General features: G+C 44.0%; 2 protein-coding genes across 5 annotated transcripts in view; both read left to right on the forward strand.

The window, feature by feature from the left end:
• Positions 1–572, forward strand: part of PXK (PX domain containing serine/threonine kinase like) — a 110,971-nt gene extending 110,399 nt beyond the window's left edge. Inside the window, exon 18 of the mRNA XM_045990314.1 lies at positions 470–572. Within this exon, the coding sequence (XP_045846270.1) occupies positions 470–477 (8 nt within the window). The 3' untranslated portion in view covers positions 478–572. The remainder of the gene's footprint in view (positions 1–469) is intronic.
• Positions 483–16,402, forward strand: KCTD6 (potassium channel tetramerization domain containing 6). 4 transcript variants are annotated; one of them, XM_045990321.1, is made up of 3 exons: positions 483–616; positions 13,669–13,738; positions 14,950–16,402. In XM_045990321.1, the coding sequence occupies exons 2-3, from the start codon at positions 13,712–13,714 to the stop codon at positions 15,634–15,636; spliced, it is 714 nt and encodes a 237-aa protein (XP_045846277.1). In that variant the 5' UTR covers positions 483–616; positions 13,669–13,711; the 3' UTR covers positions 15,637–16,402. The 4 variants fall into 4 exon arrangements, with proteins under 4 accessions (XP_045846277.1, XP_045846275.1, XP_045846274.1 ...); XM_045990319.1 differs by lacking the exon at positions 483–616 and adding an exon at positions 6,744–7,114; XM_045990318.1 differs by lacking the exon at positions 483–616 and adding an exon at positions 10,228–11,044.
• Positions 16,403–16,974: the final 572 nt, after the last annotated feature.

Here is a 16,974-nt window from a genome sequence, read left to right on the forward strand (position 1 = left end):
AAAAAACTCCTTGACAAAAGCAATGCATTTGGATGGGTGGGGTGGGGGGTGGGCATCAGAGCAGGAAGACGTGGGGAAAGAGGGCCTTAGCTAGGGTGGGAAGGAGAGGCTGTAGGACCTGGAGAGATCCAGCCGAAGAGGCAGGAGCTGTGCTTTGCAAGTGGATAAACAAACATATGCAGAGGAAGTGGTTTGGATTAGGAATGAGGTGGGAAGACAACCAAGGCCTGAAATGTGTTATTGACAGGCATCTAGAGCACTGAGCTGGGCGGGGGGGAGTATGAGAACTCAGAATCGGGGGTTCTCTTGCCAGCTGCCCAAGCAATGGTCAGGCAGCTTTATTCCCTTTGGACTCTCAAGGCCCCTGACATTCTCAGATGGGGCACGCTGAGACACCCATGGGACTAAAGACAGAAGCCAGAGCTTTGGATTCCTGGTCTAATGGCAGATCCATTCTCTCTAATTACAGTGTCATAATGGTGAAGAGGATGGTGACATCCAAGGACAACCAAAGGGCCTCTCTCTCAACACTGGTGAGAACAAGATTCCTCCCCCTGGTTCTGTAGCTCCCAGCAGAGTTCTGGAAGCTGATTAAAGAGAAGATCAGAAATAATAGGTAATTAGGAACCTTATAAAAAGGAAAAATGCTCTCATCAAACTTACCAAAGCGTCTCCATGGCTGGGAGTGGGGGAAACATTGAAAAGTACTGGCTGCAAGGCTCACTTGTGTCAAAGGCCTGACCTGGAGGCTGAGGGGTATGTGTGCAGAGGGACTGGGACTGGTCCCCAGGGGTGGAGTCGGGAGGTGGTTTAGAAATGTATTTCTCACCTGGGGCAGCCACTGAGCAAAAGGCTAAGGAATGCCTTTCAGCTGCCCCAGGAGAATGTCCGCTGGTGAAACCAGTGGTACAAGGACCAAAACGGACTGAGGGCAAGAAAGGGAGAGAGACACACAGAAGAGAAGGAGCCTACCAACAAGACAGGTGGATGGATGGACTTCTCCACTAGCCAGTTCCTTGGCTATTCAGAATTCTCCAGGAGGGGAAGTTGGAAGGAGCTCAGCAATATTTTGGGTCAGATAATCTATGCAATTTGGTTGCTCTAGGGTCCCTTACCTTCTGGGATCCCTAGGAGCAATGTGGAAGGTCATTGGAATGCCATATGTAGGCTGAATGGAGGTTTAGCCCCCAGGTGGTCTGGCTGGACTTCAGTAGCTCTCTGAGCAGTGGAGCGGCACCCCACAACTTTGGGGGGGCATCTCCCCACCCAGGGGATCCTCACAGCATCTTTCTAATTTAAGGCTGAGGCATATAGTCCCCCACCCCCACCCCTTCACTGTACCCTATAGACCCTCCCATTTGAATGCTGAAGAGACTGTTTTGGAAAAACCCCTGAAGGGAAAGACTGTTTCTTTTTGCATTTCTGCTCCACCAATCCTAAGGCTTCCAGGGTAGGAGTGGGTAGACACCCCCTGGACAGAGACATGGCAGGGGGTAGAGGTGGAGTGGAAGAGGAGCTCTTGACTGCAGTCAGCACCCCAGAGATTCATCCTGTGTTTGGGGCCGAGTTTCATTTGCTGGTTCCTTTTTCCATCTTGTTTACTTTCATCTCTTCTGTGCTCTTTCATTCCTCTCGGTAAACCTTACTGACCATTTCCGTGGCCAGGGTCAGTCCCAGGTGAAAACTCACTTTGAAGACTGAGACAGGTCTTCTCTGTCAAAGGAGTCACATTCTAGGTCCGTTTCAAAACAGAGTGAGCTTTATGCTCAGTGGGGGCAGGCACGGGCGTGGTTTGGGAGCCCAGGTTTTGGGGAGTGCGGGGACCTAAGGTGGTAGGGATAGAGATCAGGGAACTCTCCCAAAGGAGGAGGGAACTCGTGCTGGTTCCTGCTGGAGGTTGTCAGATGAAATACAGGAAGGACCCTTGTATTTAATGCAATATTAATGACATAATTTTCCTAAAACAATTATTTGTTATTTATCTGAGATCCAGATTCAACTGGGCATAGTGTATTTTCATCCCTAGTTTCCTGATGAAGATATAGGAGTTCGTTGAGTAAATAGAGGGACAGGAGGGAAGAGCATTCCTGCAGCGGGAACGGCATGTGCCAAGACTTGGAGGTGAGGGATCCCGCGCTTCCCTGGAGAAACTGAACATTATCTAGGGGCTGGAATATGGAGTGCAAGGGGCGGGGAGGGAGGGAATGGAGAGAATGCACCACACTGGCCCATAGTTGCTGAGTGGGTACTAAGTGCCAGGCACACTCCGCTCACACAGGGTGCTCTTCAGGGAGCCAGATGGACGCAGCTTCTGCTCTCAGGGAGCTCACGGTTCAGCTGAGAGGCAGTGAGGTGGGGAGAGAGGAAGTTACAGCTGGGGGACATCAGCTTGGCTGGGAGGTCAGGAGATGACGATACGCTGAAGGACGAGGAGACAGGAGTGCTGAGGGCTGTGGGAAGAATGTTCTAGACTAAGGGAATAGCATAATGGAGGGTCTAAAGTAAAACAATTCACAGTGGGTCCTGGATGCTGAAATGTGGCCCAAGGGGCTGGGGCGCTGAGGAGAAGAGGGGCAGAGGAAGAGCCTGGCAAAGTGAGCAGAGGCCAGATCACGTTGGAGGGCATCTGGGCTGGATCCTGAAAGCAATGGGAGCCACTGAAGGAGTTTAAAGCAGGCAGGGAGACACAACCAGCTTTGTGTTCTTAAAGGTGACTCACGCAGGAGAGAAGAGGACGGATGGGTAGTGTGGGAGCAGAGAGAATGAGGGTGATGAGGGAGGGGGCTCCTGCAGATGTCCAGGGCAGACAAGTCAGTGGCTTGGAGCTGGAGAGAGGAGGAGAGATGGATCCAGGCTGCGCTGAGGAGGAAGACTTGGCAGGGCTGGGTTACCCGGCACTGGGAAGTGAGGGGGCGGGAGGAGCAGACGTGACTCAAAGCTTCTGGTTTGGACAGATGGGAGGACGGTGGCACCACTTGCTGAGCTGAGCTGGGGACTTGAGAGGTTTGGGGGTGGTAAACTGACTGGGTTCAGGTTTGCGCATGAAGAAGGTGAAGACGCTGGTGGTGGGCCATCGGAGGAGGGTGTACAGGAGGAGAGAACCAGGGGATGTCCAGCAGAGTTGGTGTTCAAAGCTTTCTTCTCACACTTGGCTGTGTGGCCTTGGTCAATGACTTCCCCTCACCTTGCCTCGGTTTTCTCATCTGTACCCTGGGATGACGTGGGCAGTCTGTCCTCGGGGTTGTCAGGGTGTGGTGAGCAACCTCCAAGATACTCCAGTCATCCCAGCCTCCTGGGACTCACGTGCTTATGTGGCGCCCTCCCACACTGTGAGACCAAGGGACTACATGTGTGCCACTTTGAAGGCTACGTTATAAAAGACACTGTGGCTTCTGGGGCGCCTGGGTGGCTCAGTCAGTTAAGTGTCTGGCTCAGGCTCAGGTCATGATCTCAGGGTCCTGGGATCAAGTCCCAGGTCAGGCTCCTTGCTCAGCGGAGAGTCTGCCTCTTACTCCTCCTGTTTGCGCTTGCTCTCTCTCAAATAAATAAATAAAATCTTAAAAAAAAAGACATAGTGGCTTCTGTCTTTTCTTTCTTAGATCACCGGCACTGGGGGACACCGCAGCTGCCATGTTGTTGGGAGAGGCTCAGGTGAAGAAGAGCCACTGTTTCCTGCTAGAAACTACCCGAGTGATCTCAGAAGTGGCTTCTGGCCCCAGGCCAGCCTTCAGCCGCCAGCTCCGGCTGACATCTAAACTGCAAGATCTGCTCTCCCCCTAATCTGCTTCTCAGTTCTTGACCCATAGAAACTGTGAGATAAGAAATGCTTTATGTTTTGAGCCCCTAGGTTTGGGGATGATTTACTATGTGGCAATAGAGAACTGATCCAGAGGGCAAAAAACTTAGCACAGTGCCTGGCGCAGGGTAGGGGCCACAGAATACGTAACATCGGTGGGGTGAGCTCAGGAGAGAGACTTTGGGCTGGAGGTATGGATCTGGGAATCTTTTGGCTTAGAGACAATAATGGAATCTGTGGAGGAGGCTCAGCCGGTCCACAGAGATGGGTAGACAGAAGAGGATGGCCTTGGCCAGAAACCTGGGCAGAAGGGGCAGGTAAAGCAAGAGGAGGAGCATTGCCGTTAGTCTGGGAGGAGGAGCTGCAGAGGAAGGAGGGAAACTAGAACAGGGCCTGGGAAGAGGCTGAGTCCTGGAAGGTGTGGTCAACAGCATCCCTACCTGTTGGGGGGGGTGGTGCTGAGTTGGGGAGAGCTAAGGAGGTTCTTTTGGATTCAGCAACAAGGAGATTCCTGGTGGCCCCACAAGAGCTATTTAGGTGGAGAGACTGAGGCCAGATTGAATATTGTGGGTTGGGGTGTCAGTATAAACACTTTCCACCCCCAACTCCCAAACCAAGATGGTTTGCAGGAGAATCCTATAGAAAACCCAAACTACAGAAAATCACACTCTTATATAAGCTGTATAGTGAACAGACACCCATCCTTAATTGATTTTATGAGCTCATGTAACTTTGATAGCAAAACCAGACAAGGAGAGAAGAGGGAAGGAAATTAGCAGGCATATCTCATTGCAGATATGGATGCAAAAACCCTAAATAAAATATTGACAAATGCAATCCAGCACTATTTCGAAAAAAATAACACATCATCAAAGGTATGTTAATTCCACGAATGTATAGACCGTTTAATATAATAAAATCCACCACTGGATAAGGGGAAAAAAAAATCTCACGTTTAATAAAATTCAGCACCCTTTCCTAATAAAGCAGAATAGTGCTTTCTAACCCTCATAAAATGTATCTATCAAAAATCTATGACTAACACTGTTTTTAAAGGTAACATATTAGAAACAGTCAAGGACAAGATGGAAATGCCTAGTGTCATCATTGCTGTTCAACATTGTGCTGAAGATTTTAGTCAGTGCCATAAAACAAGGAACAGGAAATAAAGGCTGGACAGGGAGATACCAAATGTAATTGGTTCCAGACTCTATGATTATTTAACAGAGAATTCAAGAGAGGCTATAAGCTTATTAGAGCTAAAAAAGAGTCCAAGTTTGCTGGATACATTATATAAAAACCAACCACATTTCAGTAATCATCAATATATTATAAGATGTATACTTGAAAATATAATTTATAATAGTAATAAACATTTCAAGAGATATATAGGAAAAGTTCTGAGAAAATAACTGACAAAATTAATTCCTCTGTTTTTAGTTGAGGAAAAGGGAAGTCGCTCTTTCAAGGATACTGGCAAGCCAGGGGGAAGTTCTGGATTTTTAGTGGCACCCAATCCTGAAGATCTGAGTGTTGGGGTAATTTTGATAGTGTTTTTCTTTTGTAAAAATTAAAACCCATTATATTTTCTGATTATAAATTCAGTATCTTTGCATTCTAGATAATACAGAAAATTCAGAAGTGCATTAAGAATAAATCACTAATGGGACACCTGGATGGCTTAGTGGGTTAAAGCCTCTGCCTTTGGCTCAGGTCATGATCCTGGAGTCCTGGGATAGAGCCCCACATCGAGCCCCACATAGGGCTCTCTGCTAGGCGGGGAGCCTGCTTCCTCCTCTCTCTCTGCCTGCCTCTCTGCCTACTTATGATCTCTGTCTGTCAAATAAATAAATAAAATCTTAAAAAAAAACAAAAACCACTAACATCCCTATCCTAAAGAACTATGATCAATGACTTGACATATTTTCTTCAAAATTTTTGTCTATGTATATTGGTGTTTTTTAAACATAATATTAGAACTATGCCACATATACCATTTTGTGCATATCTTATTTTCATACACATTTCCCTGTATCCTCATCTAGTCTTTTTGAATATGATAATACAGCACTCAATCATGTTGATGAAACATATGCCATTCATTAAACCTATTGATCTGTGTTTTCGGAGAAAAACCAAATTATCAGATTTGGCTGTGATGATCATGCGAATAAAAGTTAAACCCCAGAGCCAATCAGGCACATGCAGACATAAAAAACAGGTGAGTTTCTAAGGCCAGGGGTTATCCTGGTGTAGACGGGGAAAGGACAAAACCAACATCATCTACCTGGTCCTGCCTGAACCGGGACAGAGATCTGGTTAGCAGGAAGAGAATGGAATTTGGAAGGAGTCTATGCTTGCCGACCAGTTCGCTCTGAGACTTAGGTAATTCCCTAGCCTCTGTAGCCTTGGCTTCAGTAGCGATGTACCCACACCAGGTCAACTAGGGCCAGCTTCTTTAGGCCTCAGGACCTTTGCACTGGTCATTTTCTCTGCGGAAGTCAGCTCTCCCCTTCACCCCACCTGGCTGCCCATGGCGACACTTCGGGGCTGGCTGCCCTTTCCTACCATGCCCACCAGCCCGGATGGGTGACCTTATCACAGGGTGGCTTCCCCCAAGGGTCACAGGCAGGGCGTCCAGGTCTTCTTGACCACCACTGAGTGAGGCAGAGGCCCCTCCCCTTATACTCCGATTCCTCCAACCTTGTACTTCCCAAGACCTAGAATCACAACTTGTCATTATTTTGCTATTTCCTTGGGTCTTGTCTCTTTTCTTCTTTCATGAGGACCCCCTTCCGTCTCGGTGGCCGCTGTACATGGTCGGGGCCCTATGTGTGTTCGTGAAACAGAGAAACAGCTGTGAGCACCCGAGTGCGAGGACGCAGGGAAAACTGCCAGGGGCTGGGCTGATTCCAAACTGCGGTCGGGGGCGGGACGAAGGGGCGGGCTTCTGGACGCGGCCTCCGCGTTTCGGGGCGGGAGGCTTCGACTTCGGGGCGGGCCTTCGGGACTGCGGCGGAGCCGGCCTGACCGCTCGGCCCAGGCTGCGCCCAGCTGAGCTCCTTCGGCCTCCTGGCCCTCTGGCCTCCAGCTCGAGCCGCCGTTAGGGGGCGCCCGCACTCGTGGCGCCGCTGCTCTGCTGGAAAGGCGCCGCCCGCGCCGGGCGGCAGGAGCCGCAACTCCGGGCGCGGGCTCAGTCGTCCGCTCTGCCACCGCCGCCGCCGCCGTCGCCGCCGCTGGGCGCAGGCTCGCTCGTCCTCGCGCTCCTGCTCTCCGGCCGCCGGCGTCTCCCCGCCGGGCCGCTGCCGCCACCGCGCAGTGAGTGGGGGCGGACCCAGGGCTTGGGGCCCTGGGGTTCGGGAGGGCCAGACACAAGGAGAAGCCCGCGCGGAGCGGCCGGGGCAGCGGGGTTAAGGAGAATCCGGGTGGTGGCGGGCCGCGCGGAGGGGACCGTGGGGAGCCGGCGCGGCGCGCTCCGGGACTGGCACGAGCCCGCGGCGGAGCGGCCGGGCTGGGGCGGGTTCCGGGGCCCGCCCCGCGGGGACGTGCGGCTTCGGCTGACCCGAGCTCGCGACACCGGGCGCGCCCCCCGCCCGGGCCCAGAGCATCTTGCGTCCACGCCGGGCCGGGTTGGGGGTGGGAGGGCACTTTGGCTACAGGCAACAGGGAAGCACGGCCCGGACGGGGACACCTCGAGTTTTACCCGAAAATGATTGTCTTGGGGATGGCGCTTATTAGCCACGGTTTGCCCTAATTTAAAGGCTGTGGCAGGGCTTCTGAGCACTGCTTTAGGGCATTTCCTGCCCTCAAAGATACTCTGTGAGTGCGGCTGAGTTCTTTATGCCCGGATTTGTGTATCTTGGCATTTTTAATGGTTGATGTCAGAGGTGATAAATGACGGTGGTAATGGGGAGCCCCTGAAGCACCTGCTGGGCTGACAGTGGTGGAGGTTGTGTCTGAGGCTGGGACCAGAGAAACGAAACACATCCTCTTTGGATATTCTGCTGAAGTTATCATGTTTCTGTTCAAGTATAGCTGTTCTGGAACAAGTTGATAAATCCAATTTTAGGACTTTGTGATAGAAGACGTTTGAGTGGCAGGCAGACCCGAGGTGACCTGGTTTGGCCAAAAATGTTTGGGGTAGCCCAGGTATCTCTTACCATTTACCCTTGACATATTTATTTCCTTCCTCTCACAAATGTCCAAGTGTGATCTCAGAATAGGAAGAAAGCTAGAGGACAGCATTTAGCACAGGCCTGAGCCCCAGACTGATATTTTCAAATGAACAAATGTGTGGCTGGGAAAAGGAAAAGCTTATCTGCAGGGTTGGTAAGTTGGAGAGAACTTGCTCTTCGGTTGAGAACTATCAGACCATACTAGTTTTCATTTAATGTAATGCCATAGGTATTAAAGACTGAGTGGTGAGGACTGCCACAGATGCCATTCCTAAGATTTGTATGATTGAAATGTTCATAAATCCTGTTTTACCCAAAGCCTTCCTACATAAAGGAATCCCAGGGTGAATCCTTCTGTGGATCCCACAGTGTGTCTTGAATTTTGATATTTAGAGTCTGTTTAAAACAGAACACACGTATTTGGATTTGGCTTTACCTTAGAGATAATCCTGAGTCATGCTTTAGGGAAGTTCCTTCTGTGATCAAGAACTCAGATGTCTGGTGGTCTCTATACAAGCCCTCTTGCTCCCCTTTACCTGTAATTCTGCCTTATGGAGTTCTGAAGAAAGGAGGACCTGGGAAGACTGGAAGCAAATTAAGAGGCTTTTTCTTCCATATTTGTCTTGTTTCCATGCCAGGGCTCTAAATTACTTGTGTTCACACTCTCAGGTTTCTCAATTTACCACAGAAATTTTGCTTATGCTACTGCCATTAGTATTTTCACGTTTGTTTAATACTCGCCAGTGTTTCCTATTCATGATCTTGCTTATTTTCTCGTTTTCTGCAAAGAAGCTGGGCTTAAGGAGAGATTTCCTCAGGGTCTCATAATTAGTAAAAGAGCAGAAAGGGGATACAGATCCTCACCAGTAACCAGTTCTCTTTCCTCTGCACTGACCTGCATGTGACTTCAGAACCCTAGTCCTGATCTGTTACCCTGTAGGTCAGTTGTTGCCTTTGTGCTATGCCTAAATGGTATCATTATTTTGGGGAAGGTGGTATTATCCTATTTTGTAGAAACTGAGAGTAAGAGGAATCTTCTAATTTTGTGACTATTTGTGACAGCTCTTTAGCATTAAGACCATTTTTTCAAATTAGACCTCCTTTCCTCTAGACTACATGGAGACTGGAGAGAGAAAAAAATAATTAATTTTAGGAAAAACAATCTTTTTCTGCGTTGGTATGGTTAAGGATACCCTAACATGTTCTCTTTGTGTGCCTGGCTACTACTATCAGCCTGTATGTGAATGTTAACCCAAAAGATTCCTTTAGTGTCCTTTAGTTACTATAAAAAGTTTTAATTTTCAAACTCCCATGTTTCAAGAACTGAGGAATTCCATACTAAAAGTCATTTTGAAGATATGTATAGGTAGAATTTATCGAGTCTTTTCTGAGTGCCAGACACAAAGATTTCAGGAGAAAAGCATTTAACAGGGGCTACCTGGAAACTTTGGGAAGGCAGTAGTTAGAGATTTTTTTAATTTATCTGAGTTTGGTGATGTGTATTCTGATGGATAGGCTGTTATATAGGAATAGGACTTTTGCCTGAGAGAAAACTCAGTTTTAGTCTGTAGCAGAAATGGTAAACCCAGAATATTTATGTAGAATTAGCTACTTAATAACCAAAAGCTTGATTGCAGCTTTGCAACGATGAGGAGAATGGCCCTGAGTTCTTCGGTTATTCTTTAGGTTATTAACTTGTTGGGTTGTGCATTTTTCAGATTTGCTACTTGAGAAAATTGTTGGCAATTTCTTTTAAGGCTTTTATAAATTCTTTAGTATGTGTTTTCCTTGGCTTAATTATCTGCTAAAATTACACTGTCAGAATTTACACACTAGTCATAATTAACCTTTGAAGCTTAACCGTGGGTGAATTTTCAGTACTCTTTATGTTCTTTGGGAATGGTCAGCCAGTAGTTTCCACAAGAATTTTATTTGCACTGAAGGTCAGATATTTTCAGGTAGGACTGATTTTCAGGGGCTGGAAGCCTTTCTTTGAACTTTATAATTGTGCTTGGTTGCATTCACTGCCGTTTAAAATGATCTTTAATAAGGAGAGTCACTTTAAAGAAAATATTTTTTCATTGTTACCTTCATAGTCTCTATTCCTGGCAAATTTTCCGGGATATTCGATTTTTCTTTGTCTTCATTAAGTAAAACAGGTCCATTTGATGCCCATTTCAAGATCGTCCTTCTGCTGCCTGTCTTGTGGTCATTTAACTTCTCATTAAGCCCTCCACTGGAGACTGTGCCAGAAGAGAGAGAAGATGAAAAGCAAACAAATCATTTTCTAATCGTTAGCAGCTCTGAAAAATGATTTGTAGAAGAGATTGACACTATCCCGGAAATTCTTTCGGATTATGTTTTATTTCATTCATCTGTATTGTCTTTGAAATGTTCCTAATAGTCATCAAATAGAGACTGATTATCCAGCTTTGGATGACCAGGAATCTAACTGTTTTTTGTGTTTTTTTTTTTTATTTGTTTCTTGCTGTATCTGAGCATTAAGCATCTCCACAGAGGATGTCTAGAAGTAAGGAGTAGGGATAACATTTAAACTGATCAATACTATTTTTTTCCCCTTAGAGCTCTTAGTGAACAATTTGATTTTTTTGGACAGTTTAGTTATTGTTACTGGAAGTAACTTATAGTAACTTTATTTTATTTTGAGTATCCGTATCTTATACAGAAATGTAGGGAGGCTTTTGGGTGCTTTTTAAGAAACATGGGTTTATATAGATTCCCGTAATTGCTCTCTTGAATTATTAAGCTTGAGGTTTCATTACATCTTTGTATCAGAACAGAACCCGGGCTTTTGCCTTCGAACAGATTCCAAGGCATCATCTAATTTTCTTTTTATGATTGTTTAAAAAGTTATATTGTTTTGGTTTAGCAGTAAAAAAGGGGGAAGAGGATTAATAGTGGACAGACCTTGCCTTACAGCTGTAACATTGATGCTGTCTGATTTTTTTCTGTTGTCTTTGGTCTCCCATTTCTCATTTAATCGTTCGTATATTCCTGGATTGGATTTCTTTGCTTCACTTAAGGCAGAGGACACCAGCCTTCAGTCACACTAGTGAGTAGGTTCTTGCTGTTTTGCCTCAGGGGAATTTTTACAAACCCATTGTGACTGCTCACTTAGACTGACTTACTGTTAAATTTGTAAATAAAATCCACCTCTACCTGCTGGGGGGGTCCTAACGTTAATCCTTTCAGTTTCTTATTTCTTGGATTCTGTTCTTTCAGTTTCTACCTGTAGAGGGGATTTATAGAAAGATCTAGACTAGGAATCAGAAAATCCAAGTTTTTTTTTTTTTTTTTTAAGATTTTATTTATTTGACAGTGAGAGAGAGACAGCTAGAGAGGGACCACAAGCAGGGAGAGTGGGAGAGGGAGAAGCAGGCTTCCCGCTGAGCAGGGATGCAGAAACTCGATGTTGGACTCCATCCCAGGACCCTGGGATTGTGACCCGAGCTGAAGGCAGACGCTTAACAACTGAGCCACCCAGGTGCCCCATAAAGTCCAACTTCTTAATCAGTTACTTTCCAGCTTTGGGAACTTGAACAAGTCATTTAATCTGCTGTTTCTCTATTTTTGCATCTCTAAAATGGGGATATCAATTCACCCATTGCTTTTTTTTTTTTTTTTAAGATTTTATTTATTTATTTGATAGAGAGAGAGACAGCAAGAGAGGGAACACAAGCAGGGGGAGTGGGAGAGGGAGAAGCAGGCTTCCCGCTGAGCAGGGAGCCTGATACGGGACTAGATCCCAGGGCCCTCAGGGCTCCGGCACCTTGACCCGAGCTGCAGGCAGAGGCTTAAGGACTGAGCCACTCTGGCGCCCTCATGCATGGCTTATGTAACAGGAATATTGTGGGAGAAAAAGGCCCATGTATTTTTATTTAAATTATTTCTTCATTTTGGAATCCCTTCTCTGCTTGGGTTGTCCACATATTCCTGCAGAGTCCTCCTGAGCAAGCTCTTCCTAAAGTCGGCCCATTTAGAAATGTTCTTGCTTTTTCTTCCTGAAGGCCTCTGCTAGTCCATCCATTATGTAGCATTTTTCTGTACAGTTGTTGCATGTTGCCTTTCTTCACAGGTAGGAAGCTCCATGAGGGCAAGGATTATTATCTTTCCTATTTCTGTGTCTTTACATTGCACATCGCCCCCCCAACCCCCGCAACCAAGTTCACCTATAATAAATGTTGCTTGACTGAATAATTTTTGAGGCTGTCAGGAATGAAAACTTTGAGTGATGGGAAGATGCCAAAGATAAATCTATTACCAGAACTTTTGGATGACTGGCCTTTTAAATCACTCAGTCATTTATCTGTCTGTTGTATCAGTAACTGAATCAGATGCTCATAATGTAAATTGATAAAACCTGTTTCCTTGGTTCTGTTTACTTCAGATATTGCCAAGCAAGTCAGAGGAATGCAGCGTTGTCACGACCCCCCTGAATATAACATTTGTTCCATTTCTCACCCTGTAGCATGTGGAGATCTATCTATATCCAGCTGCTGAGTATGGAGAATTAAACCTGACTGCACGTTGTCTGGTCCACATTTTAAGCTTGTTTTCTTTGAAGAATGTGCAAGGTGGAAAAATAGATGCTTCAGGCTCTGATTTCAGCCCCTGCTGTGCTATGCAAATGTTCTCTACATGCCTGAGTGACCTTTTTGAGAAAGAGCCTTTGTGATCTTCTGTAGCCAGGGCCTGTTCTGGGAATAGTGTGCCAGATTTCTCTAAAAGTGGGAAAAGTGAATCTGTTCAAAGACCATATAAAAAAGCCAGTGCTTTTCCTGGATAAATACCGATAAGTTCATGTTTCTTACTGTCTCTTGCCAGAGCTTTTGAAATTTGCTCTGCAGTTTGCTTTGCCGGTTGATTTGGAGAGTGATATGTGTGAGAGGGGACTGACTAAAGCAATTCTGTAGCTGGGAAAGTGTTTTAAGTGCTTTTGAATTGTAGATAAAAATAAATTCAAACTGGCATCATTAGTATCTGGGTGTTTATCAATGTCTTCAGGCTGGTTCTCCCTAAGTGCCGGCTGAGTGACTTGCAACCAGATTGGTAAGGTTGTCCCAAATTGTGCTCTGATGATTTGGCATTTAAATTGTTTTCTATTTGTTTTGATTATTGTACAAAATGAAATATGTCATTATTAAAAGTATCATTAGTGTTTTTTATGTTATAAAAGAAATACCATTCTGATATCTTTCTCTTGGAATGTGATACTGGTGTCGTGGAGGTTTATGGCTTTTGAGGCTTTTACTGAGATGTTTAGCTTCTGTGGCTGAAATGGATAAAAAAGAGTTTCCTCTTTCTCCCTTTCCTTAAACCACCTTTTTGATAAGGATCATTGTAGGTTTGTATGAGGTTAGGGTTAAACAGTTAATTGTAATGTTCTCCTGTATAAATTGTAAAAATTGAATTTTCAGAACAGATAGAATTTGAATGACTGGTGTACTTACTAGGCTCTTCTTCCTTCCCTAAGCATAGGATAATTTTTTTCTCTAAAGATTGTCATCTTTTAGTTATGTGTGGACGGTCGCAGAGGAATGCTTTCTTCTCCAGATCTTTGCTCTGTACGTCGTTTTGACAGAGCAAAGATGAGTAGCTGTCTGCTCTGTTGGGTGGGAAAATCCTTCTTTTTTCATAGTTACATGCTCTGTTATATGTCTTTTTCTTCTCCCCAAGTTTCCCTGGAACCTGGGCTCCCCAAGACGCAGCGCTGGAGCAGATGGATAATGGAGACTGGGGCTATATGGTGAGATGCTTTTGCAGATGCATTTTGAAGGCTGGCAGATAATTTGTATGTGTCTTTCCCCCCTTCTTCTGTGTTCTTAGGAATAATACATCTTATAAGAATGAAAATTATAAATTGGTACATCATCCTGTCCCCTTTAGTTTATTTTTTGGGGTCTAATGTGGTGTTTTTATGTAAGCAAAGTCAATATGAAGAGCATACTATATTTTTTGGTCTTTAAAGTATGTTGCTCTTAAAACTCTTAAAACTCTTCCTTCATAGAGTCATGACTATTAAAATGGTCTAGTAGGTAATGGTACAGAGGATATTTTCTTGTGTTAGGGAAGTGAAAGGTTGAGAAGCTGCCATTTCTCCCACTTGTACTTTTTTTGAGTGTGAATGTCTTCCTCTTTTCCTTTGGTAAGAAATATTTCACTTGTCTAGTACCTGAAGTCTTTTTGTCTTTATTTTTATTTTTTTTTCCTTACGCATAATGTCTAAAAGGTAAAGTATGTATTATTTAGAGGACCTTGCTTTTCAAAATTAAAGGCCAAATTGCAGCATTATTACAAAAGTGAACACATGATTGGATTACAAAATTTGAAAGCTGCTATTAGCCTTTGAGTATATAAGATGGTGTTGACTAACTGTGTATTCTAATTTAGTATTTGGCACTTTTATTTCCATGGAGAAGTTATAAAGATTAGGTCTGCACAAATTTTTAGTTTTAAAATAAATTTTTATGATTTGTTCCCCTTTTTTGAGTGGGAAAAACGAAAGAAATATTTAAAGTAGATGTCTTTATACTATCAGATCATTTTTATTCTATTTTGTGTTAAATTGACTTAAGAAAAAGGAAGGTAATCAGAAAAAAACTTTTGTGAACATAACATAGATTGGCTTTTCTCTTCCCATAGTGTACTCTGCCCTAAAAACTTCTCTGTAGATACTAGGCCTGAAATTAAGTGGCTTTGGAAGTCATGCTCTTCTTTTTTAGTGTAAGGCTTTAATGAATTAGATTTATCCTTTTCCTATTGAAAGAAAATGTTAGATCCCTTCATCTGGGTAGGTTTATCATTGACAGTAAAGCTATTTTGCATTATAGGATTGCTGAATACATTATAGCCTGAAGGAATCTTTTGCCTTGCTGCTTGTTACTGTTAACTTTCTTATTTTGTCAAAGTTAGGATTTAAGAAATTTCAGATGACTGATCATTTTTTTAAAATTTCAGATGACTGACCCAGTCACGTTAAATGTAGGTGGACACTTGTATACAACGTCTCTCACCACATTGACGCGTTACCCGGATTCCATGCTTGGAGCTATGTTTGGGGGGGACTTTCCCACAGCTCGAGACCCTCAAGGCAATTACTTCATTGATCGAGATGGACCTCTTTTCCGTTATGTCCTTAACTTCTTAAGAACTTCAGAGTTGACCTTACCCCTGGATTTTAAGGAATTTGATCTGCTTCGGAAAGAAGCAGATTTTTATCAGATTGAGCCCTTGATTCAATGTCTCAATGACCCTAAGCCTCTGTATCCTATGGATACTTTTGAAGAAGTTGTGGAGTTATCTAGTACTCGGAAGCTTTCTAAGTACTCTAATCCAGTAGCTGTCATCATAACGCAGTTAACCATCACCACCAAGGTCCATTCCTTACTAGAAGGTATCTCAAACTATTTCACGAAGTGGAATAAGCACATGATGGACACCAGAGATTGCCAGGTTTCCTTCACTTTTGGACCCTGTGATTATCACCAGGAAGTTTCTCTCAGGGTCCACCTGATGGAATACATTACAAAACAAGGTTTCACGATCCGCAACACCCGAGTGCATCACATGAGTGAGCGGGCCAACGAGAACACAGTGGAGCACAACTGGACTTTCTGTAGGCTGGCCCGGAAGACCGATGACTGATCTCAAAGCCTGGGAGAAGTTCCTGGAAACTGACTTTCCAGGACATGGAAGAGACTTTTTTTTTTTTTTTTTTTTTTTTTAATCACAGTGTGGGTGTTTTTTTGTTTGTTTGTTTTTCTTTTTTGTTTTGTTTTTGTTTTTTAAGTATTTGTATTTATTTGAAGGCAGTGAGGACCAGAAGGAAGTTTTGTGCTTTAGCAGACTCCTCTATGTTTTGTTCCCTTTACCTTGAGTATGCATGTGCCTGTTCGGAGCCTCCAGATACCTTTTTTATAAAAAGAAGTATGAAAATCATTATGGTATATAATCTACTCTTAACAGAGCTTTTTTTATTACAGTGCTACAATGATTTCTGATTAAATGGTCCCTAACTCAACTAGAAGGTTAAAAATGCAGGAATGAAAGAATAAACAGAGTACTCATGATGCCTTTGAGAAAAATCAAAACATCATGTAGGGTGACCTAGTTTCCAAACCAATAAGCAGTATTGTAATATTAAAGGAAAACTGTTCCAATCATTTAAAAGTACTTGTTAAGTACTGCTTTTTACAGTTATGACAACTGTTTCTTTCTATGCATATAAATCAAGCAACCAAATATCTGTAGCCATGGAAATGTCTGACTAGAAATATTTATATTGGATTCTGAATACAAAATGTCCCTGTGGTAGAACTCTTACTTCTTATGCCTGGTGCAGTATAATTCCCAAGTGTACTGTCTACCAGAAGAAAAAAAAAAAAACCTAATAAAAAACGAAATATGAAAATTAGGTTTGTATTTGTTGAATATTGTTACTTAAGGGGGGAAATCACAATTCTTGCCTCAAGTTTGCCTTGTTCAGTTTATGTCCCACTATATACTGCCTGTAGAGCCTTTGTGTTTGACTCGAGGACTCAGCAGAACCTTAGGATGCAGTTTATAGAATCTCCCATGTTACTGGAACAGGAATGGATGGAATTAATTGTTTTGTCTAAAAGAGTGCACATTTGAATAGTGAACATAGAGTTGGTAAACTTTTTTCAAATAGGACTTGTGTTGAAGATTACAGATTTTTCTTCAGTAAGCCACCAACGGTCAACACTGAATGTGACCCTTACTCTAGCTTTGTACTGAGCACAGGGACAAAATGCCTCTTCAGCTACTTTTTACCTCACAATATTATGGTGGCCCACAAATATATTTTATTATTATGGTTAAGTCTGTTTCTGAGGAGAAAAACTAAACTGCAGTGACTGTAGGCTCTGGAACAGGAGATATATGGATGTACTTATTTCATTGTGATCTTATTTTGAATAGTTGATTTGATTTTCTTCCTTGGAAGTTACAGGAAGGATTATG

Source organism: Meles meles, chromosome 20, assembly GCF_922984935.1.
Source record: "Meles meles chromosome 20, mMelMel3.1 paternal haplotype, whole genome shotgun sequence".
NCBI classification, from domain to species: Eukaryota; Metazoa; Chordata; class Mammalia; order Carnivora; family Mustelidae; genus Meles; species Meles meles.